Source organism: Asterias rubens, chromosome 22 (genome assembly GCF_902459465.1).
Source record: "Asterias rubens chromosome 22, eAstRub1.3, whole genome shotgun sequence".
NCBI lineage: Eukaryota > Metazoa > Echinodermata > Asteroidea > Forcipulatida > Asteriidae > Asterias > Asterias rubens.
Window position 1 is genome coordinate 5,583,448 of NC_047083.1, and position 26,767 is coordinate 5,610,214.

Genomic DNA, 26,767 nt, shown 5'->3' on the forward strand with positions numbered 1-26,767 from the left:
CAGTGAACATAACAACAGCAGCACTGAAACAGGACAAGTTAAAAATACAAAATGCTTTAAGATTATCTGGATATCCTTAGTAATAGTATGGAGCTATCCTTTTATAGCTCCATGGTAATAGTATACACATAATGAATGTTTATGAGTGCAATGGTGCGAATATGTTCATGAGTTGAAAGATGGAATGTTCTATTCAACGAGGCGGAGCCGAGTTGAATGGAACATTCCAGCTTTCAACGAATGAACATATTCGCACCATTGCACGAATGAAAAACATTCATTATTTGTTTTATATAACATCCAAGTAGAACCTTGTAATTTTGATTGAAAGATACAACTTTCAAAACAAACAATTTCAACTGTAGAAGCCGAATGCTAGTAATTTTACTATGCCTTCTTGCAGAACACCTGCTGCGTTACCAAAGACACGCGCACGCAGTGATGTTTTTACTCAGCTTTTTCGTTCCATCCGAAAAGTACCATTGCACGCTGCCAGCGTGCAATGGTACTTTTCGGATGGAACGAAAAAGCACGGTGAGTGACTCAGCGTGCAATGGTACTTTTATTTGCTATCACGTGACGGACAATCCTCTAATCAAATGGCAAGGATCTGCTTGGGTGTTATATAATAACAATTAGTCAACAGAATGGGCACACATGGTATGAGGCCAGCAGGTGACATAAAGGCATAGACTGAAACAATTGACGCCAATATCTTGCACCTAATAAACCAACACTCATCGATACTTGAGTGAACCTTTGCACCACTGCCGCTACTAGGAGTCGCCATTCTAGGAGTCAACTCTTAAAGAAAGTGGACACTATTGGTAAGTGTCAAAGACAAGTCTTCTCACTTGGTGTATCTCAACATATACATAAAATAACCAACCTGTGAAAATTTGAGCTCAGTCGGTCGTCTAAGTTGCGAGATAATAATGAAAGAAAAAACACCCTTGCCACACGAAGTTGTTTGCTTTCAGATGCTTGATTTCGAGACCTCAAATTCTAAACTTGAGGTCTCGAAATCAAATTCGTGGAAAATTACTTCTTTCTCAAAAACTACGTCACTTCAGAGGGAGCCATTTCTCACAATGTTTTATACCATCAACCTCTCCCCATTACTCATCACCAAGAAAGGTTTTATGCTAATAATTATTTTGAGTAATTACCAATAGTGTCCACTGCCTTTAAAGACAGTGGACACTATTGGTAAGTGTCAAAGACCAGGCTTCTCACTTTGTGTATCTCAACATATGCATAAAATAACAAACCTGTGAAAATTTGAGCTTAATCAGTTGTCGAATTTGCAAGATAATAATGAAAGAAAAAACACTATTGTTACACGAAGTTGTGTGCTTTCTGATGCTTGATTTCGAGACCTCAAATTCTAAACTTGAGGTCTCGAAATCAAATTCGTGGAAAATTACTTCTTTTTTTCGAAAACTACGTCACTTCAGAGGGGGCTATTTCTCACAATGTTTTATACCATCAACCTCTCCCCAATACTCGTACTCAAGAAAGGTTTTATGATGATAATTATTTTGAGTAATTACCAATAGTGTCCACTGCCTTTAAGTGAATACTGCAGAAGCTTAGAGTGCACATTACATGTGTAACACAGGGACATTGACTCCCAACCGGCACAACCACAATAGCCATAGACCTTATCGCAAATACCAATGCGCAAGCGCAGACTGTTGAATGAGGTGCATTGTGGGATATATATGGATCAAATTTGGATACCAGCAAGACCACAATGCACCTAATAGGAGACTTTCCAACGCTAGGTGGCAGCAGACATACCGGGTAAGTTTCCATTGTTTACGTAGTTCTGAACATGCGCATAATTCTGAGAACAATGGATTTACCCGGTAAGTCTGCTGCCCTCTATCGTCCCAGAAAGTCTCCCATTCCAAGCTTTACGCGCGCGCCCTGGTATTTGCGATAAGGTCTATGACATAAGGTGTACTGGGTCAATATGGAATTTGATGCACATTCTGCTCTCATTGAATCAGCAATGACATTTGTTAATGAACACATTAGAGGTGAATTTAGCCAAGTGGTACAACTCTCTGTGTGAACAGTTGAACATAACTAGCCCAGGTATGGTTTTACAGAATGTTAAATTCATGTCCAACTTGTTAATTATCAAGTTTGTCAGAATTCTGATAATTGTTTACATTTAAGTTAATCATGGAAACGAAACATGTAATCTTCTTATAAGGTACATGTAGACAATTCATGACAATTTTAAATCACCCTAATACATTATCTTGGGTAGGGAAATCACTGACCAACACTGCTTCACACGTGATTTAGTCTCGTCATAGTTGATGTATTTTATACCAAAGATTGTAGAGCGCCAAAAGAAAAGATGTGGAACTAAAACTGGAAATTCTGCTGGCTGCCGTTTCGGCAAGTAACACTTTTGATACATAGATCAGAGCATAACAATTCCTATCAATGGAACAAAACATTTACTAGCTGAAATGGCGCCCATGCGTATTTCAGGTTCGAACAATAGATAAAGCTTCAGTTCCGTATCTTGCACACTCTATAATCTTTTATTTATACAGTAGAAACCCAGCGCTCCCCCGCGTGTTTGAATACTTGCACGGTCTACAACCTTCACAAACTGTAATAAGATACATGTACATAGTATTCAACACTCATCTTTGGAAAAAGCTATTTATTTTACAGGGTATTATATACCATTGTACTGGCAAAGATAGTATGGGTGCGTTCCATCCCGGTCTGCCCCCGGTCTGCCCCTGGTCTGCCCCCGGTCTGCCCCCGGTATGTTCCAATAGCTTTGACGTCACCCGGGTCAGCCCCATGTGCCCTGCTTGTGGAACAGGTCACTTGAGGCTGGCCCCATGTGCATGACGTCACCAACGAGAGGGCGAGCGATCATTCGATTAGCTCTTGTCAGGGGCTCACCAGAGTGAGCACCGCGGGGTGGACCCAGGGAAGCTAATTGAACGCACCCAATGATTCCCAGAACAGATGCCCATTCAATGTAGGGTCTTTATAACGTGTTATATTAACCCTCTCTGGGTGCAATGCCAAATTATGTTTACAAACACAAGGAGCTCTTTTGCCGAGTACACTTTTAGATTGTCAGATTTATTTGAAGAAAGTCCCTCCAAGTCTGCAGAACTGACCACATTACATTGCATTAAAAATCTACAAATCCTTTAGTTGTTTTCTTTCTGTAAGTTATGTACATATTTATCATGTTATTCAGAATGTATGATACAAAACATACAGTAAATGTCCAACACTGCACACCAATCAGATGAATACACAGTTACATATAAGTCTGCTATTTTGAACAGCAATGTAAACAAAATGCACATACAGGATGCAATTGAAAGTAGCCCTAGTAGTTTGTGTTCATCAGAATGCAGACACGGTTCTCATTATTGGAGAATCAATGCGTATTATATACAGCCATTTAAGCATCCATTTCAACTTGTCATGCCAACATTTTAAATCTAACATTACTTTATATCACTGTAGAAGCAGCCTATTCAATGAACCAACTGCATTTTGCTTTCATGTACAAATACATGTACAAGGCTCATTGTTAAGGACATTTTAAAGCAGACTTAAGTTTAGTCACTAAACGCTTAACCAAGAAAATGACAAATAACTCACCCATGTCCATGACAGTTTTTGCCCGTTACATTTATGCTTTACATCTATAAAAAATATTTGTTTTGTGCTATGTGGATTTGTACCCATGGCAACTTTATTGGTGCATTGAAATGTACAAAGCACAAACGGACCATCAAATCAAGAAATAATCAGTCACAGTTGAATATGTGTTGAGCATTTATTTCTACATAGAGATTGTACATCATAAGGAAAGGACGTTATGTTACACATTACATTCACACATGGCACTCTGTAGTCAATTATACAAATAGAAAGCTCTGCACTTAATAACTGTTGCTGTTCATCCAACACAACAACATGCTTAACAACAAAAACATAACTCAGAAAAAAATACAACTATATGCCGTTATAAGAAAAGACAAACCTTTGCCCAAATGAGTGTAAAGGCCCGGTCACACAGACCTCGACAACGAAAATGTTAACAATGCACGCCCTTGATTGGTTAAATGAGCCTGAGCGATTCAACCAATAGAATGCGTTCTCTTTGCGTCATTATCATTATCGTTATCATGACTCTGTCGTAAGTTTTGGACTTTCTTGGCCTGCTATTATAATTGAATACATCTTTGGCAATGGCTACACGACGTCTACCCAAACATTGCTGATGTAGCTTTGGTGACAGTCACTGAATACAAACTGTTTCCATTGGGTTTAGATTGGGTTGGATATGGTCCTTGATATCACTAGTAATACATGCATGCCCATACACTATCAGCAGTGGCTAATTGATTGGACCGTTTAGAGTGTGCGTATTAGGGAGGAATGCCAACTTCAAGGATTTGGGTACTAGTTTAAACATAAAACACAATGTCCACATACTTTACATTGAACTTACCGAGTATGAAGATAATGATGGAGAAAGCTGCCCTTGAGAAATGATTTTTGCACAGCATGTAATAATACATCAACCAGTTATGGTACATGTATGTCATGGTAAATACCTTAACTGGTCAATACATTTTTAAATGCTAAAAATGAGACTAAAATAATTTTTGTGACTTTGTTTTACTCGTTTAAAAAAACTATACTCCTCAGCAAGCTATATTTTATGGGAAGCTTTCTACTTCATGCTGAAGTTACATGTATTTTGGAGTCGCATGAAGCCAATAGGCACATGAAGCCAATAGGCACATGAAGCCAATAGACACATGAAGCCAATAGGCACATGAAGCCAATAGGCACATGAAGCCAATAGGCACATGAAACCAATAGGCACATGAAGCCAATAGACACATGAAGCCAATAGACACATGAAGCCAATAGCCACATGAAGCCAATAGACACATGAAGCCAATAGGCTCATGAAGCCAATAGGCACATGAAGCCAATAGCCACATGAAGCCAATAGGAGTAGTCATAGAACATATTCATTTCCAGTCTATTAAAGTGTTTTTAAACTAATTGCTCAGGGAAGTCTAGTAAGAAGTGTTGCCAAAATTAATGTGGTTTATCACAAGAACTAGATCAAGCTACATGTGCATGTATGTACATGCATGCATGTACACACATTCCATCCTCAAAACACCATGTACGTATACAGGCTAGTTATTCAATCAGTACTAATACCAAAACATATCAAATGTCCAATAGGGAAACAGCCACCAATAAAAAACAATGATGTCAAGTTGCTTAGAATTACATAATTGCAATATTCCCGCCAATGAGATTAAGAAACAACCTCATTCCATGTCGGTAAACTGGGATGGTTTAACAATAGAAGTATAGTTACCCAGCAAATTGCAAACTATTAAATTTAGAAGTGATAGGCCTACAGGAGTCAAGTAGGATTTGAAACTTTGCATGGTGGAAAAACGATATGGAAAGGTTTGCGGTAACACCATGTACGAGCTCCATTTCCCGCCTCTATTTCCCACCTTTGTGCATCACCAAGCTAATCCGCCTCCACAGTACTTAAAGGCAGTGGACACTATTGGTAATTGTCAAAGACTAGCCTTCACAGTTGGTGTATCTCAACATATGCATAAAATAACTAACCTGTGAAAATTTGAGCTCAATCAGTCATCAAAGTTGCGAGATAATAATGAAAGAAGAAAACACCCTAGTCACATGAAGTTGTGTGCGTTTAGATGGTTGATTTCGAGACCTCAAGTTCTAAATCTGAGGTCTCAAAATCAAATTCGTTGAAAATTATTCTTATTCTTTCTCGAAAACTATGGCACTTCAGAGGGAGCCGTTTCTCACAATGTTTTATACCATCAACCTCTCCCCATTACTCATTACCAAGTAAGGTTTTATGCTAATAATTATTATGAGTAACTACCAATAGTGTCCACTGCCTTTAAGCAGCATGCAGCATCAGAGTCCAGCTTTCTCCAGAAGACGATCAGAACATACTAATTGAAACGCCGAGTTGATACCAACGGTTCTTTTCAGAACCACCACAACTCATTAGAGATAGTCATTACATGGTGTTTTTGCAAACCTTTCTATATTGATACAGGAGTCGTTCATATCTATCCGTTTCAGTCCCTTCATGTTGTACAAAAATACAAACTCTATAAGCCAAACCAAACAGTTGCTGCCAATTGATCATAAGCCTACATATAACACGACATTCCAGTCTGTTTTGTTTACATTATTAAGTTATGACATTTCTTCATGAAGTTTACAAACCAGAGTTGAACCTTCTCTTTGATAGAGGTAAAAATGAAAAATATGAACGTCCAAATGAATCCACAAACAGTAACATGATAAACGGTTTGTGGATTCTTGATACCTACAGACCCATCACTCGAGGCTGAAAGGTGTTACTCCATTTTGAGATGACTGCCTGTTTTATATGATTCTACTGTATGGGACATGTTGGTTACCTCTCTGTACAGGAGTAGACTTGTGTTAGTCAATTGTACAGAACCTTATGATGAACGCTGTGGTGACTAGTGACTTGTTTATTGTGATTTACACTCTTGGGGCTTACTATCCTGGAGACAAAAGAAAATATGAGGTTTAAATCGTACTCTTAATAAATCCTAAGCACCATCCCCCAAACCAAAACAAACAAATCAAAACAATATGTGAATATTCTCAGTTATTTTATACTGATTTCTACATAATAAAAAAAAGTACATACACATTTTTTTTTAGAATGACAACAAAGCAGACAAAAGGCCTTTAAAAACCAACCCTAGGCATCAAAATGACTGATAAGCTTTTGTTATAAATCATCATATTAAAGGCACTGAACACCTTTGGTAGTTGTCACACCTCTCTAATGCTCGTCAAGTAAGGTTATATGCTAACAATTATTTGGAGTGATTACCAATAGTGTCTAGTGCCTTTAAAGGCAATGGAGACTATTGGTAATTACTCAAAATAATTATTAGCATAAAACCTTTCTTGGTGACGATTAATGGGGCGAGGTAGATGTTATAAAACATTGTGAGAAACGGTTCCCTCTGAAGTGCCATAGTTTTCGAGAAAGAAGTACGCGAATTTGATTTCGAGACCTCAGATTTAGGACTTGAGGTCTCGAAATCAACCGTCTAAACGCACACAACTTCATGTGTTAAGGGTGGTTTTTTTTCTGTCATTATTATCTCGCAAGTTCGATGACCGATTGTGCTCAAATTTTCACAGGTTTTGTTATCTTATGCATATGTTGAGATACACCAACTGTAAAGGCTAGTCTTTGACAATTACCCATTGTGTCTAGTGCCTTTAAGGGGCACATTAAGGGGCACATTAAGGGGCACATAAACTTACCTTAGTATGATCATAATCGGGATCATTCTCATCTTCTTCATCACCTTCTTCACCTTCCGCATCCTATCACCCAAAAAGAATATATAGCAATAAACATCAAATTACTCTGTAGAATAAGTTTGCATTCTTGTATAGACCATGTTTACTTTGTTTACAATAAATGTGATCTTGTACATTCTTCGGCTAGTCTGGCAGGCAAGCTTCTGCACAGTTCATATTTATGGGAATGTTGATATTTTGTGTCATAATTTCCACATAAATCCTAGATTTATGAAATTAAATGCTGGACAAGTTTTGAGATACGGGTGCCCCCCTTTCATCATATCAAAAGTTTATAAGAATTAGACAGTGCTATCTCGATAAAATATAAGATTTTATGTTTGCTTCCATTGAGCTGTGTACAAATCATGCCTGCAGGAAGTCCAGACTCTGTGGCACTTTTGTAAACAGTTGATGTCACAGGTGACATTGTCTATACAATGTATCCGTCCCTCAGTGACACTCAAGATGAAGATGCTTCAACTTTCAGTATTTTCCTACAAGGAATGTGGGACTACATTTGAATTATGAGACCTACTCCTTTTACAGAGTATCATGTAAAGTCCACTCCTGTTATTACAACCTTGCATATTACAAGGTTCTGTTTAATACAAGGTTTTTTGCCCTGGTGGTCACCAATAAAAATGTGACTGACCAAAGTTTTTAACACGTGTGATCAATTTAATGCCACAGCAAGATTTTCCCTGGTATCTCGCTTTAGCAATGAACCATCTAGCAGTACTCTGGTGGTAACAGATGAAAACCAAGACTCTATTTATTGACAGTTAACAGAAACTGCCCGCGCCAGAAGTTTTGCACAGATATTTCCATAAACAAGATTGCAAGTTAAAATCTCACACATTCTTTCAATCATGTAAAATGTAAATTTATTTTATAAATTGAGTTTCAAACTAAACTAACTCAATTAAAACAGTTTTACTAGTTCAATGTTGTGCGTGTCCGTGTAGTACATCACACACTATTCTATGCACACAGTAGTCCATTGCAGCTCAGCCATATATCTGTGTATGCGTGTGGTCTTTATGTAATGTACTTTGCATAGTAAAATTATTATAAGATTTGAGGCATTGCATGGTGAGGCATCAATATATATTGTATACTTGGTTTGCAGTAACACCATGTGTGTATCTACTTGCCAGGTAGAGTTTGTTTTTAGGATGATTTATTGGATGTTCGGGAGACTTCTTAGTTCTGAAAAGAACTATGCTGCTTTTTAACTACCACCCGGGCGGAAGGTATAGAAAATTGGCTGGGACTACTACTTTAGCTTATAGGATGGTAATAAACTGCACTACCGCGGAGTCAGTTCTTGAATTGGTCTCATTGTCTTGACTAGCTTGCTCTAGTCATCGTTAGGAGACTGAGATCGGATATTACAAGCTCTCTGAGTAGATATTTGATCCATTTCAATAATTGACTTACCTCCTCCTCTCCTTCCTCTTCATACTGCAAGAAAAAACAAAAACAAGGAAAGCTCAGATTCTATGATATCTAAAATTTACATTCTGGATAAAACTGCAATCAAACTTAGTTAAAGAGCCAACAATGACTTCAAAAAGGATAGACTTAAAGGAGCGTTACAGAATTGGTAAGAAACAACATGAAGATCACAGATTTACATGAAACTTAAACAGTCTAATGATGATAGTAGAAAATATCCCTTGAAATATTTCTGTCTGAAATTTCATATTTGATGAGAAATAAATAATCTAATTTTGCGTTTGGAGTTTATCGCTCAGTGAGCGTTTTATTCTTTTTTTTCCTCTCATCGATGTCATGCAAAATGTGTAATCGTTTTTTAACTATTTCCTTTTGACCCAGATGGCCGATCGATCTCAAACTTCTACAGGTGTGTCAGTTTATGTATATGGAGGATTACATTTATTAAGTGCTTACACTACCAGCAAATTTTATGCTAGCAAAACCAATTCTGTTAAAGAGCCTACTATCTGACAATGACTGCAACCATGATAGACTTAACTGAAATCCACATCCATTCTTCTACAAGACCACATTGAGCAACAATAACTGCAACTTATTCAGGGTCATATATAGAGACAATGTGACCTGTGTTATCACATGTTTACAAAAGAGCCACAGAGCCTGGACTTCCTGCAAGCATGATTTGTACACAGCTCAATGGAATAATACATAAAATCTTATATTTTATGGAGATTGCACTGTCTAATTCTAATAAATTTTAGATATTTCAAATCGTGTCCAACTTTTACTTTCATAACTCTTGGATTTATGTGGAAATTATGACACAAAATGACTTTCCCATAGGACCAGTGTAGTATCGTGACAGCCAGAATACTCCAAGAATGTACAAGGTCACACTTATTGTAAAAAGATTCACATGGTCTATAAGCAGGGTATACATTATCAAGCTTGCATAAAATGATAAACTACTTGTTTCAACTTGTCAAAGCATTTAAGGTAGGCAACCAGCTCTGACAGTGGCTTTGACATTCTTGGCTTTTTATTCAAACCTCTTTCTTAATTTCAATGGTTGTTAATGATCAGCTGGGTTTACTTGAATAATAAGAAGCTGTAAATACCTCATCATCTTCGATTGCTTCTCCTGTGAAGTATAGGACTGCTCTAGGGATGATGCGTTCTCGAATGAAATGGCCAATCTCAAAGTCAGCACTTAGAAGGTTCTCCGTTTCTTCATCCTGTACAAGCATTCAAACTCACTCATCAATACATTATGAAAGGATTAAAGGAACGTTACAGAATTGGTAAGAAACAAAAATCATGAAGATCACAGATTTACATCAAACTTACACGGTCTAATGATGATGATAGTTGAAAACATCCCTTGAAATATTTCTGTCTGAAATGTCCTAGTTGATGACAAATAAATAATCTAACTTCGCGTTTGTAGTTTATCGCTAAGTGAGCGTTTTATTTATTTTTATTTTGGCATCGATGCAATGCAAAACTTGTAATCGGTTTTTCACTATTCTCTCGTGACCCAGATGGTCGATCAATCTCAAACTTTTACAGGTTTGTCAGTTTATGTATATGGTTGATTACATAAAGTGCTTACATTGCCAGCAACTGTTTTGTTAGCAAAAAACAGATCTGTAATGTTCCTTTAACTCAAAGCAAATTATACAATCTACCAAAAATATATAATTTGAAGATATACTGTATCACTTGTTATATTTATTTTCAATGCAAAATATCATGATTTGCCATTCAGAGATTTGGATTTTCTTAAAATCGTTCACAAGCTTTTGTCTTAAATGAAAGTTTGTAGCAACCTTTAAGGCAATGGGTGGTATTTGCTCAAAATAATTATTAGCATAAAACCTTACTTGGTACAAGTAATGGGGAAAGGTTGATAGTATAAAACATTGTGAGAAACGACTCCCTCTGAAGTAACGTAGTTTTGAGAAAGTTGTTTCTCTAAAAAATATTTGAATTTGATTTTGAGGTCTTGAATCTAAGCAGCTGAATGCACACAACTTCGTGTGACAAGTTTTTTTGTGTCCATTATTACCTCGCAACTTTGACGACCAATTGAGTTCAAATTTTCACAGGTTTGTTATTTTGTGCATTTGTCGAGATGTACCAAGTGAAAATACTGGTCTTTGACAATTACTGAAGGTGTCCAGTGTCTTTAAGAAAAAAAAGTTATTAATAGCTTAATCATTTTGTTTTACCTTCAGTGTTGTTTTCGTTAAAGGACCTTTCATGCTATTCTAAAGGACCTTTCATGCGAGTCTAAGCCTATGTAATACTTTAGTGTTCTACTTACAACTTCAGCACCTTCTTCTGGGCCTTTTGGAGGACTAAAGAAGTTAAAGAAGGAATCATTCTGTACTGTCTTGGTGACCATACGGGTTGTTCCTTTGCCTTTATGCTTCTGTTTCTTCTTGATAAGTTTCATGGTTACATTCTTGCCTTTCTTCCAGTCAATTGTACACCTAGAAAAATACAGGCAGGTTCATATCAACAAAATCTTATCGGACAAAGTTTTCTTTTCTTTTCTGCATCATGCTGGAAAAATGAGACACAAAAGTTCAAACCAGAGCAACAAATTATTTTGGAAAAATGTGTTCAAAGCTACTATGTCATAATAACATTAGTAAAACTAAAGTTAATGGGTTATCCAGCATTAATCACTATACTGTAAAAGCTTCATTCAATATTACACATGGAACTTTCCTCTGCTGAAATGTTCTTAAATGTGAACTGTTCGCACTTAGACACCGCTTCAACTACGATAGGCAAAGTGGCTGAGAGCAGGGCCAATTGGGGCTCCACACATAGTGTTTCAAGTCCCTACAGTATGTGGACCTCTGTTGGTCTCCAGTCCACACTCAAAACAATTAAAAGATGTTTGATCAAACTCAAAGTCACCATTTGAACATTTTTATTTAAAGGCACTGGACACTATTGGTAATTACTCAAAATAATCATTAGCATAAAACCTTACTTGGTAACGAGTAATGGGGAGCTGTTGATAGTATAAAAAATTGTGAGAACTGGCTCCCTCTGAAGTATTTAAAGAATTAATTTTCAACTAAAATATTTGAATTTGATTTTGAGAACTCTTTGAGGTCTCGAAATCCAGCATCTGAAAGCTCACAACTTGTGCAACAAGTGCGTTTTTTCTTCCATTATTCTCTGGCAACTTTGACAACCAATTGAGCTCAAATTTTCACAGGTTTTTTTTTTTGATGCATATGTTGAGTGAGAAGAGTGGTCTTTGACAATTAACAAAGGTGTCTAGTGCCTTAAGGGAAGGTTAATGTTTGGTAATTGTCAAAGACCAGTCTTCTCACTTAATGTATCCCATCATAACCATAAAATAACAAACCTGTGAAAATTTGGGCTCAATTGGTCATCGAAGTTGTGAGAAAATTATGAAAGTAAAAGCACCCTTGTTTGACGAATTTGTGTGCTTTCAGATAAAAATAAAATACTTCTACTCTTTTATTATTTTAGTGAGAAATTACCTTTCTCAAAAACTACGTTACTTAACAGGGAGTCGTTTCCCACAATGTTTTATACTATCAAAAGCTCTCCAATGCTCGCTACCAAGCAAGTTTTTAAGTTAATATTTGTTTTGAGTAATTACCAAACGTGTACCTTCCCTTTAAACAAGTGTATACACTGTGATATATTATTATTATTAAAACACAAGACAGCTGGACTCATACAATCTTGAGTTTACTAGCATTCGGTAGCATTCTGCAGCGTTCTGCAGCGTTCGGCAGCATGCGGGAGCATTCTGCAGCGTTCGGGAGCATTCGGGAGCATTCGCCCTGTGGTCAAGTGTTTATTTGGAGCCCTTATAATGAACTGAATGAAGACCTTTACAACCTACCCTGAAGAGCTGATAATCTCTGGTCCTTCAAAGCTGAATGGATCACTCTCATCAGGCTCTGATCTCATCTGGTAACTCTTAGTCAGGACGGTGTTGGTGAACGAATCATTAGGTGAAAAATGGAACTCTAATGTGAAACCCTGGGTGGTAAAACAATAACAAACAATCAGGTACCATTCAATTCTACAGTTGATATCATAGCAAACTCATTTGGAAATTGAGGCATTGCAATTAGGGAATCTTGGGGTTCGGTCTGGAACGCTTAATGGCAGCAGATTTACCAGGTTAAATCCATTGTCCTGGATGATGTGCCCATGCTCAGAACTACATAAACAATGGAAATTTACCTGGTAAGTATGCTACCACCTAGCACCTCAAAGTCTCCCATTGATATCATAGCAAACTCATTTGGAAATTGGGGAATTGTGCGGTTGGGTCTGTGACATTCTAGGTTTGGAAATGTTGTTGTGAGTTTGTCTCAAATAGGAAAAGCATCAGTACTTAATAATCAAAATTGGAATTTATATATATCAATTTTTTTTTTTTAACTCGATCGACAGAATTGTTCAAGAACTGGGATCCTGATTTTGGATATCGTGATATTGCCTAAGCTTCGTGGAAGGTAGGAAATCTGCAAGGACTACTACTTTCACTTGGCACTACAGATCGTGCAGTCTATAGTGTGTAGTTATCAAGCATTACATTTAGTGATTTGACTCAATCTAACATGTTTATTATCCTGATGGTTAAAGGAATATATTTGGCGGCACAGGCTGTATACTCCCCAGGGAGCTGAGATGGTTTAAGGAATGTAATGGCTCAGTGACCAGGGGTAATAATGTTGGAAGCGCTTTGAGACATGGTGTATAAAGCACTATACAAAAACCAATATTACTATTTTTACAAAATAATATTATTATTATTTAATAATAAACCATTCTTATATAGTGCATATCACAGTGAGGTCCCCATGCGCTGTAAAAGGAAATCAACAATTGTACAAAGAAAACGGATATGTTTTTAAACAGGTTATGAATTGTTATGATGTCTCAGCCTGATTATCACCATTCAAACATTTGGCCATACAGAAAGCAGCGACAGGGAAACAGCCATGAATAAATTGAATGCAGAGCTTACCATTTGTACACCTTCATGAAACTTGACTCTAATATCCTCCAGGTGGGTTAGAATAGCTTCATCGTGATCTTGTATCATATCTGAAAGAGTCTCTACATTTCTCAGGATAGTCAGCCAGAAGTCAGGAATACCAGCTGCAGATTCTGCAATCAAACGTCATCAAATAAGGGAATCAAAGAGTAGCGACGAGTTCTTAATCGGCCAGTTAAAACCAGTAGGGTCGTTGCCATGCGATAAATGCCCGACCATCAATCCACCCCCACATGACGCGCTCTCCACCAACAGGAATAGCGAAACTGTCTGGGGTATTTATGAATAATGAACAATACCTCATGTGATCATTCAATCTTCTAATGATAAAGGAACCATTATATCAGTCTAAGACAAAGTACTGGATTGGTTGTCAACGAACTAACTTTAAATATCAAAGCTTACTGATTAGTAATACATATTCTGTAAGCTGAAATACTATCCAAGCCCAATAACATGTGATAATTCTACACATGATCAGTCTTACCTACTGGATTGTTACAATCCAAAAATTACTATGCAACAACTATGGCCAAATTGATTATTACATGTTCACAGGTTGGTTTTATGTGAGTTTGTTAAAAATAAACTATAAAAAAACAAAACAATAGGAACTAATTTGCATACATGTACTGTCAAATCCTCCTATAAGTCAGTGAACTTACAAATGAGATAAATAATAATAGTAATAATAAATTTGGAGGCTAATCATCCTTACTCGCAGCTAAGAGCTGAATTGCGAAGGACGCGGCTACAACATGTTCGAGAAGCAAGGGCGCATTCAGCTGCCAGCCAAATCAACCCATTATGACCACAGAGCACAGCCAAAGATCGAAAGTGTTTGACTTTTCCTGAGGGGTGAAAACTAGATGGTCAGGAAAACCCTCGCGGCACAGCAGAGAAACGAAGCACAAATCATTATACATATGGCCCTGGCCGGGTATCAATCCGGGGTCACCTTGGTGAGAGGCGAGCACTTAACGCAACAGCCAACCATGCCCCCATCAACGTAACCAACACACTTTCGGTATAGAACCACTTGGTTATTGTATGCATACCTTCTTCTTTGTCTTCATCTAGCTTAGCCTTGTCCTTAAGATCACCCTGGTATCAAAACACAAACATCATATAAATCATTACAATATATTATTGGTATAGATCAATATTTGTAGGAATATTAGCCTGTATTCATGTCAACTCCTCAATAATGATTGCATAAATATAGTGCATCCAAATAGAATCTTTGATCCAGGCTGAATGGTACATACATATACCCCAACACCAATTATATACCACACACATCGATCCTAGTCATTTGATTGGTTGAACACGTGCCATGCTTCATTCTTTCTTTTGCCATGTATACTGCCATGATGCTCAAACATTATGTATTGACCCAATTCACCTGACGTCATCAACAGCATAATCTTGGATGCGCCATTTTGATGATCAATGTCACTGCAAGTTATTCAGTGAAGTGCGCATTTTAGGCGACGCGGCGTTTACACGTAAACCTATTGACTGCCAAAATGGTGAGGGTGGGACAATCGCTACATGTGACATGCGTGCTAGGGGTCAATAGGGGATAAAGAATTAACCTTGGGAGATGCATTAATTCACAAAAAATGACGGATTTGTGAGGTATATATGAGGACCAAAACCCAACGCAAAAAAGCATACTGCCATTGAATGTGAATCTGTTGAAATAAGTGGCTTCTTGCAGGTAAGATTTGAGTTATGGATTTCTGAAAATTTTCCGCCCCAGAACTGGGCCCTAATAGTTAGGACTCTGTATCTGTGTACAGCACAGAAGAAGAGTCCTATAAAGGGCTAAGCCAAAGCCTAGGAAGGTCGTGTGCACACCTCTGGATGTAATTTAAAAAGGTGCATCGTAAACACATCTCAAATTGATATAGTAATAGGAGTAGTGGGGATCTCTCCATAATATCTGGCGCATACCACCACAACTTCAAATATCACTTCAACTTCAGGCAAGTTTGAAGCTTTCTAATTTCTTGAAGGATTCTTTCACTGGTTACAGGTGAAGTAAAGAAGGCATTTTCATGCCAATATATGAAGTAAGAGACGTCTGAGTACGGGGTGTAGAGCCAGAGTACTAGGTTGTAGCCCAGACCCTGTACTTACAGCCAAAGTGTTTACTTTTTCATCTGTGTCTTCCTCTTCTTCATCACTGCTTTCCCACTCACAGTCAGAATCTGTAGGCTCAACGGCACCAGTCACCACCTCTCTCCTCTGATAACAAAAAATTGTAGTTTAATACCTCAATAAGTACCTTCTAGCTTTTCAATAATAATAACCGTATTTATAACACGCCAGGTATTTTTACTGCACTGCAAGGTGAGTGGGACAAAATTTGAATAATGAGACCTATTCCTTAGCACCATGTAATGGTTTGCAAGGTGTTGTGGCGCAATATGCTGCCAAGCCAGCCAGTGCACTGGGTTCTTTTACATGCGTTACACAACACATGGGACACAAGTGTCTTGCTTAAGGACACAAGTGTCACAGCTGGGGATTCAAGAGTGTCAATTCAAACCTAAATCACTGAGAAAGGACATGCAAGGAATTCCAAGTAGTTGGAACTCCTACCGTGTCCCTTTTTTCTTTGGTACATCAATTGTAAGTTGATGCAAAACCAACATTCTTCATTTAATGGCAATACCAGCCACGCTACTGTGGTCAGTGCGCCGTATCTAACTGTATCACTAACCCATGGTAGCGATGTACTGAGAAACAATGCCGATTGGCTCCCAAAAGTGTCTCCTTTTCCTTCACGCTTGTTAAAAACCTTTGAATGGAAGTATTTTGACACGATTCCATTTCAAATGAATCATTTTTTTTGCCGTTTCCCTAAACTGCATACAGTTATTTATATCATAAGATCAAAGAAGAACGAGAGTACCAGTTGCTCTCTGACTGGTGCCCCTCTTGCGCAGGGGCACATAGAGTGGAGCGGCCACAGCTCTTAACAAAATGTGCTTGATTCTTTAATGATTCCAACCCTGGAGTAATGAGCGAGCAAGGCATGCTGGGGAAAAATGGAATGGCGAGACCTATCACCCATGTGAACGAGGTTGTGCCAATACTACTTCTGGAGAACAGACACACTCTCGGCCTGTGAACACTTCATTCTTCATTGACCATTTTGTGTATAGATTCCATTGTATGATATTCTTTGACAAAGAAGCTAACAAGTTGTTTTAGGTACGTCTATAGGAGGACGTTAAAGACACTGGACACTATTGGTTATTTTCAAAGACCAGTCACTTGGGTGTATCCAAACATGCATAAAATAACAAACCTGTGAAATATTTAGCTCAATTGGTCATCGAAATTGTGAGATATTAATGGAAGAAAAAACTCCATTGTCACACAAAGTTTATGCTTTCAGATGCTTGATTTCGAGACCTCAAAATCTAATTATGAGGTCTCCAGATCGATTCGTGGAAAATTACTTCTTTCTTGAAAACTACGTTACTTCAGAGGGAGCCGTTTCTCACAATGTTTTATACTATCAACAGCTCTCCATTACTCATTAACAAGAAAGGTTTTATGCTAATAATTATTTTGAGTAATTACCAATAGTGTCCACTCCTTTAAGCAAAGGAAACCCCCCAATAAATCGGCACAGGAAGGCCTAAATACAGGGATGCATATTGGAGATATGGATTGGTGCTTGGGATTGGTAGATACATTACGTACCTTTTCAAAGAGTCCTTCATACATCTTGGCATATTTGCACTCCAGCTGATGAACTTCCTCATAGAATTTAGCCTCCATCTGAGTATACTTTACTTGGTAATTCTTCAGAGCTTTGATCCGTCTCTTAACAACTTTAGGTAAACTAAAAAGTTAATAAGAAGAATAGATTAACGTAAGTGAAAAACCATGGCAACTGTGGCATAATTAAATCCCAGCATCTTCATTATCGACATGTTTGACAAACCAGTGAAAAAAAAAACAATCAAGTAAACTATCATAACTACCCCGTCTGCAACTCCCAAAACCACAATCACCCTGGCAGTCACTCCCAAAACTACCCTGGCAGTCACTCCCAAAACTACCCTGCCAGTCACTCCCAAAACCACCACAACCACCCTGCCCGCTACTCCCAAACCCACCCTGCCTGCCACTCCCAAAGCCACCCACAACTGCCCTGCCTGCCACTCCCAAAACCACCCTGCCTGCCACTCCCAAACCCACCCTGCCTGCCACTCCCAAAGCCTCCCAAAGCCACCCACAACCGCCCTGCCTGCCACTCCCAAACCACCCAGCCTGCCTGCTATTTCCCAAAACCACACACAACCATCCTGCCTGCCACTCCCCCAAACCACCCTGCTTGTTAAAGTCACTGGGCACTACTAGTACAAACTAGTTAAAGACCAGTCTTCTCACTTGGTGTATCTCAACATATGCATAAAATAACAAACCTGTGAAAACTTGAGCTCAATTGGTCGTTGAAGTTTTGAGATAATCAATAAAGAAAAAAACCCTTCTCACACGAAGTTGTGTGCTTTCAGATGCTAGATTCCGAGACCTCAAAATCTCATTCTGAGGTCTTGAAATCCAATTCATGGGAAATTACTTCTTTCTCAAAACTACATTACTTCAGAAGGAGCCGTTTCTCACAATGTTTTATACTATCAACCTTTCTCTAATTATGATTACTCAGTACCAAGTTAGGTTTTATAAAGTTCCACTGCCTTCAAGGCCCGGTCCCACTGCAGCGATATTGCACAAAGAGAAGGCATTCTATTGGTTAAAATGCTCCACACAGAATGCGCCTGAGCTTATTCAACCAATTGAGGGCGTGTACTGATAATGTGTTCATTCTTCGTCTCGTTACCATGGCCTGGGTGACCGGGGCTTTACTCCTCAAACCACCTTGCTTGAAACTAATCAAGTCGACTGCAGCTGCCCTCAAAGTTTGATAATTTTTACAACATAAAAACGATTGGATTCAAGTAAAGCTTGCGTGCTTGTGCATTGTTTCATGTGTGTGATACCTTTCAATGTATCCACTGCGTTGACCAACCAGGTTCTCTAGATGATCCTGCAATGCTGCCAAGACTTTGGGATTCTGCAGGGCTTGGGTTTTCAGTTCCACTGTAAAGCAACATCAATGAATAACAACCATTAACTCTAGAATTGTAAAGGTCTTGGGTTGGAATCCCATCCAAGTCACATGCTTGTGAGTTTGTTCAAAGAGCTCAGGAAAGGACCAGGAAAACAGTACTAACACACATCAGTGTATGGGTAAAACCAAAATAAATAACCCTTAATTCAATACAGTCTGGTGGAAATTATGTATGGAAACTATAGATCATGGTCAATGCAGATTGGAAAATCTATCTAAAATATGATCAATTTTTTTTTTTTTAAACCTTAGAATGAAGGTAATGACTCAATTTGTTGAACCAATGTAACAGGGCTGCAAAATGATGCCATGTTCCATCCTATCGGACTAGACTAGGCTAATTTCTTCTATATTTAAATATAATGGAAATAAACCTGGATGAAATCACAATAATTATGTCACGATTCAATATTGATAACAACATCGTCAATATTGCTGTTGGTTTTGAAAATACCGAAATAGCGTGACTTAGTTGGTATTCTTTTATTTCAAGACAATATACAATGTATTCTGCCGGAGTTTTTTTCGACTTGAAACTTTAATTTGGGCTTAACACATGTAGGTATACGTCTTCACATCTAGCCATGGTGGGACGAACTTTCTTGAAATATTTATAGGCTAATGGGCCGGTTGGCTGATTTACGATTGGCCAAAAAGCTCTAGATTTTTTATGTCGTCCAGGGTTAAATGGAAACACCAGATTAGGATCAGCAAAAACAGAATCAACCAGCCGTCGATTTCACCAAACTTTTCTTTCTCACTTAGGATTTATCCTAAGACTTAGGGCAAGTTAATTTTTGTATCTGAAGACGTTAGGACGCATTGAACCCATCCTAAGTTAGGACATCGTAGCAATTCGTGAAACCGGCTGCAGGTTTTGATCAACTATCAATCTCAACTGAAAGATAGTCATGACTACATGATGATCTAGGTTTTGATCTAGTCTTGTGTACATGATTTCACTTACTTGTAGCTTTCTCTGCCACTGGATCAATAACTTCAACTCCATCTACATCAGCAGAGTCTCCCTGCGCACCTGCATCGATGGTAACGACTGTATCAACGGTGTCCATGCTATACAAAGACAATCAGTACTGCATTTTACTAAGTCATCTTATTCATAGAATTCGAAATGCCTCTAGCTACCAGGCAATCTTGGTGGTCTTGTTGGTAAGACACTGTTCTAGAATTGCAAGGGTTGTGGGTTCGAATCTAAGTAATATGCCTATGATATTTTTTTCACACGACTCAGGAAAGTACTGAGTATTCAGTGCTAACATACATTGGTGTATGGGTAAAAACCAAAATTAATACATCTTATTGATTTATTCAACCAATCCGCCTCTCTTAATATTCATGCATGACGTCATAATTCTTACCCAAAATACTACTATAATAATAATAATAATAATAATAATAATAATAATATGGCACATGTCCACCACCACTTGCAGTGGCTGTCTTATGGCCTCGTTTTGGGGTAGAATTGTGTCGATGTGAACTCATGCATAAATATTAAGAGAAGTTTATTTTTTTTACTCATGCATCTTATTCAACCAATACATGTAGTTGTGATAGGACGTGTACATTTCTTCTTATTTACATAATAAATATATCGAAAGTCTAGCACACGTATACCTAACAAGGTACTCAAGGCGCTGAGTATATATGTATCAATATAAACCACAAGGGAAACTGACTGGGTAAATTTTGAAATGATACATATACAAACTTTCAGAAAGATAGGTTATTGAAGTGATGAAGTCTGAGACCAAATTATTTAGCACCTTATAAGTTTTAAAAAGGTGATTGGGTGCGAACAGCAGCCACAGCCAGGAACATCCCGGCGAACCCCTTTTCTTTTTGAAATTGCACTGGGTTATTTTACACGGCTTTACGTCCCATCCAAAGATCAAAGCAATGTTTAAGTGTCTTGCTTTTAAAAGGACACAAGTGTCATGGCTGGGGATTTGAACCCACACTCTGCTGATCAGAAACACCAGAGTTTGAATTCAGTGCTCTCAACAGGTCGGCCTAGACACTTCCACGGTAAATATGTACATGAATACAGTACATGAACATAATGCACTCCACTAATGTATTACAATACTACATGCCAGAATTCACATACCACACATAGACATCTTCTTTGCAATAAAAACCATTTAACAACCTCAAACGTAATTTTTCCACAAAATATTTTTAGTTTTCATCTTGCAGTGGTCATTTAAAAAAAGTAGAGTCTCCAGCAGCGAAACCTGTAGTTTTTTATTTTAGTTTAAAAAATACTATAGCACAAGTAAAGCACAAGGAACATATTAATTATTTTCTATGGTGAAGCCCAACTAAAAAAAACAACCCAAAAACAACACTACTATAATTTATTGAAGCCTCTCATACCTAAAATCCATAAAAAAAAAAAAACTTTGTCAAGCTTCCATAATTTTTGTTTAGATCATAAACACCAAGTTTCAAACGTATTTTTTTGTGATGGATTTTAAGTGATGTTCGAGAAAAAAATTACGGAATTTGCATGACGTTTCGAAAAAAAAAATCGCCTGAGTTTATTGCAAAATGACGTTTGGAACTACATTATCTTCGCACAAAAATATGATCACACTAAACATGAAACTGTGTGCGACTATTTTGTCAGCTCAATTCTGTACATTACCTTTAAGGCCTACATGTAACAATGGGCTAGTCTTCATTACATAGCTGCTTTGCAAGCACTACTTGCAAGAACCATTGAATGCTAGTGAACATTTCAGAATGTTCATGAAATGGGAGCAAAGACCATAGCGGCTTGTAGGCCCGCAAGGTTTGACCTACTTCCATTCACATGAAGAGGTTCTGATATAAATATTTCAAATGTAGTATTACAGAATCTAAATTTTCTAACCATTTCTGTTGACATCTTTATTTAAAAATATTGATTAAAAAAAAACACACTGTTAGCAACGTAGTTTTGTGATGATGAATGAATGTTCTATAAAGGACTGCTACTGTAGCAGACAATGGCAGATTGTGTGAACTTACTACATGTAAGCAATATGTTTTCATAGGCAAATACCACAGACAGTTTCGCTACTCCTATTGGTGAAGAGCGCGTCACGTGGGGGTGTTTAAACGGTTGATAATGACCAGCTGGAGCTGTTTATAACCGGCTGGCTACCGCGTGAAGGACGCACGCGTACGCCAATATTATCACGCGAAACACACAATTCATACATGTAGCTATAGTAACAGCGTGTAATCTATTTCTTTCTAAGCGCAGGCGTACACACCAGCCACAAACAGATTCTTCACAAAGTTTCTGAAAAAAAACCACTCAAATTTTCAATTGGTAAAGTGTCCATTATTGTATATTTTTAAAAGTTTTTAACCTTTTTGAATGGGAATGGGAATAAAAGAGTAATGACTCGATCATTAGAAGATTGAACGATCATATAAGACATTGTTCATTATTCATAAATACCCCAGACAGTGTCGCTATTCCTATTGGTGGAGAGCGCGTCATGTGGGGGTCGATTAACGGTCAGGTCTTTATCACACGGCAATGAACCTGCTGGTTTAAACGTCCGTTAAAGAACTCGTCACTACCCTTTAATTCCCTTATTCATAAATACCTCTGACAGTTTTGCTATTCCTATTGGTGGAGAGCACGTCACGTGGGTGTGTATAAACTTTTGTTTATGACCCTTTTGTTTATGACCAGTAAAAAGTGTTGAAACATGGGCGTGACACGCTAGCTAGCACCTGCGCTTATAAGACAGTTTTTTCATTCCTATTGGTCGAGAGCAACGGCCCGGACAGTTGTGCCAGATCACGCGATACGTGCACAGCATTCCCTTATAAACAGTTTTTTACCCGAGGGCCTTACCATTTCATAGCTGGAGGGGTGTTATGTTGAAAGAATACATTGAACAATTAACATTTTTGCATTTATTTTACTTTTTGACCAAAAGTGTTGATGTTTTTTTACCGAAGAGGTATTTATGAATGGGAACCAAAGTGTGTTGAATCGGTTTTCAAATAGTGGTATAAACCCGCCGAGGCCTGGTTCTTTATAATTTACCTTAACTTCTAGTTGAAAACTAGTTGAAAACCTCTTCACCACACATTGATTCCCTTATTAAAGCCAGCACAGATTGATAATCTTGTGCATTTTTGTGGGATGGTGTATAGTTGCGATAACGTAACCCTCCTCCCGACGGCCGCCCGTTTGCATTGCACGCCGTTCACTCATAATGGCGCGCACGCACTGCAACTTTGTAACACCCCTTTTATGCGTTTGCAAAGCGATGCGACAGGTTCAAAATATAAACCTGGGAATTCGCTCCGGGATCTGCAAGTTTTTGTCCTTTTTCTTCAAAAATATTTTCTCAATGGTGTTTTGAGTGTTCATTAGACATTGAGGATTAAGTGCCCTTAGAATTTGTGTCGTGATTTTTGAAAGTGGTAAAAATGGGGCGAATCTGGTGACTAGCTGTCGAAATTGTACGTGTTGGACCAGATTAACCATTGCCGCTCGAACTGATCTCGTAACCCTCCGGCCTGGCGGCCGTCGGAAGGAGGGTTACGTTATCATAACTAGGATGGTATACAGCCTACCTCTCAGCTCCACCTTGGTCTGTCATCTTGGATTAAATGTACGTGGGATCTGAAAATCAAAATAAGAAAGATATTTCAATTTGCAGATCAAATAAATGGACAATTTCAAGCAAACATGGACACGACACCAATAAATCAAATTGTTGTCACAGCTTTCTTTCCACTAGGAAGTTTTTATACAATAGCTACATGTAACATATGAAATAAATAAGGGAATCAATTAGCCCAGGTTGGACTCCTCCGTTGCATGCAACGCGACGGAGTCCAAGGTATAAAGGTCATGTACCATTGCGAATTTTTTTCAAAAATCTGTTAAAAATATTTCTACCTTACTCGAGAGTCTGAACTTTTACTCAAATGTTCCTTGTAGTTGGAAATCAAAGCCTGCATTATTTAAAATTGTTAAATTAACTCCTTTGGTAATAATAATTTGTGAAAAGAAAATTGAAATTAACGTTTTCCATTCCCACGTCATGCACCAACTTCCGTGTAAACACTTTCTTGCACTGATCACTGGCGGCGCCATCAACTTGCGTCATTCACCCACTTAAGCAGATGGATAACAGTCAGCGAGCAATTTACACAAAGCGCAGAGCATAGTATACCGAGCATAAACGTCTTGTGCCAAGACTCCATGTGCTGGAAGCGTATCTTTTTCCCAGGACAGATGAGGCCATAAAATTAGCGCATGCTAAGTGGCCTCATCTGTCCTGAGAAAAAAATATACGCGCACAGGAAAGCGCCCTCTGTTGTCCGTCCAGAAGTACCCCTGTGAAAAAGCTAGATGGCGGCAGACGGCTTTACTGCTTATGAATATTTAAAAAAAAAAAAAAACTCGCTTTGTAACCAAAATTCAACCTGAAACTTATAAACTTTCTATTTGAGCTGTAGTACTTTCCAGTTTTATGCCTCGTGGATTTTAAATGTGTATTGGAGGAGTTGCATGCAAGTTGATGGCACCTACCAAGTTGACGGCGAATAATAGCGGCAAGACAACGCGCTGCACTCTAAAGTCATGTGCACTTGGGCTCACACTATCAATTGGTACACAATAATCAACATCGCCAGTGCAGAACTTCGACAATATTTTCGGGAATAATTTCTTCCATGGATATATTTGTTAGCTGTAAACTCGTTGAAAATATAGTGAGCGACACTATGAATATATGAACAGAATTTCAACTTCTCAAATCAGGTAAAAAATAAAGAAAATTGTAGTCAAATTTGTGTTCGCATTGTAAAGAACCTTTATACCCAGGACGTCAGTGCAGTGGCACTGACTGACGTCTAGTTGCGATAATCGTAACCCTCCATTCTCCCGACGGTCGGAGACCGGAGGGTTACGACACAAGACTGATATTATCGGTGTAACTAGCAGTTTTGACCAGTTTTTGCCAGACTCGTCCTTTTTTTCCACTTTCCAAAATCATGACAGACATTCTAAACACATGGAGTTGATCTTTATTGTATGACAACGTCATCTGGAACCCTTAAAACAACATCATGAAAATATTTGGCAGAAAAAACGACAAAAACTTACCAAAAGACTGACCGAATATATCCATAATCCATAGCGGGGCCAACTAGTGATTTTGAACGTCGCACTTGCTTGGCAACAACCAATCAGCGTGACCCAACCAAACACGCTGTATACATGTACATGTAAATTGTGCACGCACGATGTTCATACATAACCTGCATGCTGCGCACTCGGTCCGTGAATCGGTGCTTACACACACAGGCGGTGAGTTTGCAAGCTGGAATGGCCGATACGCATACGACAGCCATGGCTCGTCCAGATGCGTGTTTGGTTGGGTCACGCTGATTGGTTGTTGCCAAGCAAGTGCGACGTTCAAAATTACTAGTTGGCCCCGCTATGGATTATGGATATATTCGGTCAGTCTTTTGGTAAGTTTTGTCGTTTTTTCTGCCAAATATTTTCATGATGTTGTTTTAAGGGTTCCAGATGACGTTGTCATAGAATAAAGATCAACTCTATGTGTTTAGAATGTCTGTCATGATTTTGGAAAGTGGAAAAAAAGGACGAATCTGATCACGAGTCTGGCAAAAACTGGTCAAAACTGCTAGTTACACCGATAATATCAGTCTTGTGTCGTAACCCTCCGGTCTCCGACCGTCGGGAGGATGGAGGGTTACGATTATCGCAACTAACTGACGTCCTACTAGGGCTAGGGAATCAATGTGGTGAAGAGGTTTTCAACTAGCTAGTGGTTTAATCCCAATGAATAAGGCCTGGTTCTTGATAATTTTACCGAAACTTTTATATTGTATAATGTATGTAATTGTAAATTAAAAAAGAAATATTGAATACAGTTGCAAAATAAAGAAATGAAAAAAAAGGGAAACCACAGTCCACACACTAACTAACACTGTGTACACTACAAAAAACTACAGTAACATGACTAATCATGCAATTAAACAAACTACAATTTTTTACAAAGAACTAAAAAAATAAACATTGTAAAAAAGCAATTATTTTAATAAATATGGCTGGATTGTATTTGTATTCCATATTGAATAAAGCACAGTACCGGTTTTTACTTTTCAGGCCTACTGGTCATTTACGTGTGTTGCGAGCATGATCACCAAATTTGACGTACACGAGCAATCATTTCGAAACACGTAGACCGCGCACAAGGACGTGAAGGACATGAAGGACATGCCAGCAGCGTGAGGATCGAGAATTACCATGCTGTCGCCCTACACTGCACAGTGCATGCAACCTTGCCATGCACCACTGAGTAGACCACAATTCACAAAAAGGCAACGAATCATAATGTTAAATGATGAAGTTTCAATCACTATCAATGATAAAAACAAATTACATGCTATCTGGAACTGACTGAATTCCCAAACAAGATATAAACATCGTTGAATTAGATTTAATTGCACATTATTAAAGAAATTCATCATTTTTTTACCTGTTGTACAAAATTCACGTCGCGAGCTGGATCGCAAGATGGCGGTTGTATACAAACCCGTTCCTGATTGGTCGAAATGAC

General features: G+C 38.2%; 1 protein-coding gene across 4 annotated transcripts; it reads right to left on the minus strand.

The window, feature by feature from the left end:
• Positions 1-5,956: 5,956 nt before the first annotated feature.
• Positions 5,957-26,767, minus strand: LOC117305310 (nucleosome assembly protein 1-like 1). 4 transcript variants are annotated; one of them, XM_033790171.1, is made up of 14 exons: positions 26,687-26,767; positions 23,745-23,793; positions 20,101-20,207; positions 19,003-19,102; positions 17,699-17,840; positions 16,136-16,228; positions 15,034-15,079; positions 13,946-14,088; positions 12,809-12,948; positions 11,234-11,402; positions 10,026-10,142; positions 8,887-8,910; positions 7,405-7,467; positions 5,957-6,623 (listed from the first exon to the last, which is right to left on the minus strand). In XM_033790171.1, exons 2-14 carry the CDS (start codon positions 23,768-23,770, stop codon positions 6,591-6,593), a joined length of 1,203 nt encoding a protein of 400 aa, XP_033646062.1. In that variant the 5' UTR covers positions 23,771-23,793; positions 26,687-26,767; the 3' UTR covers positions 5,957-6,590. The 4 variants fall into 4 exon arrangements, with proteins under 4 accessions (XP_033646062.1, XP_033646059.1, XP_033646061.1 ...); XM_033790168.1 differs by having other exon boundaries at positions 16,121-16,228; positions 26,687-26,760; XM_033790170.1 differs by lacking the exon at positions 26,687-26,767 and adding an exon at positions 26,307-26,450 and having other exon boundaries at positions 16,121-16,228.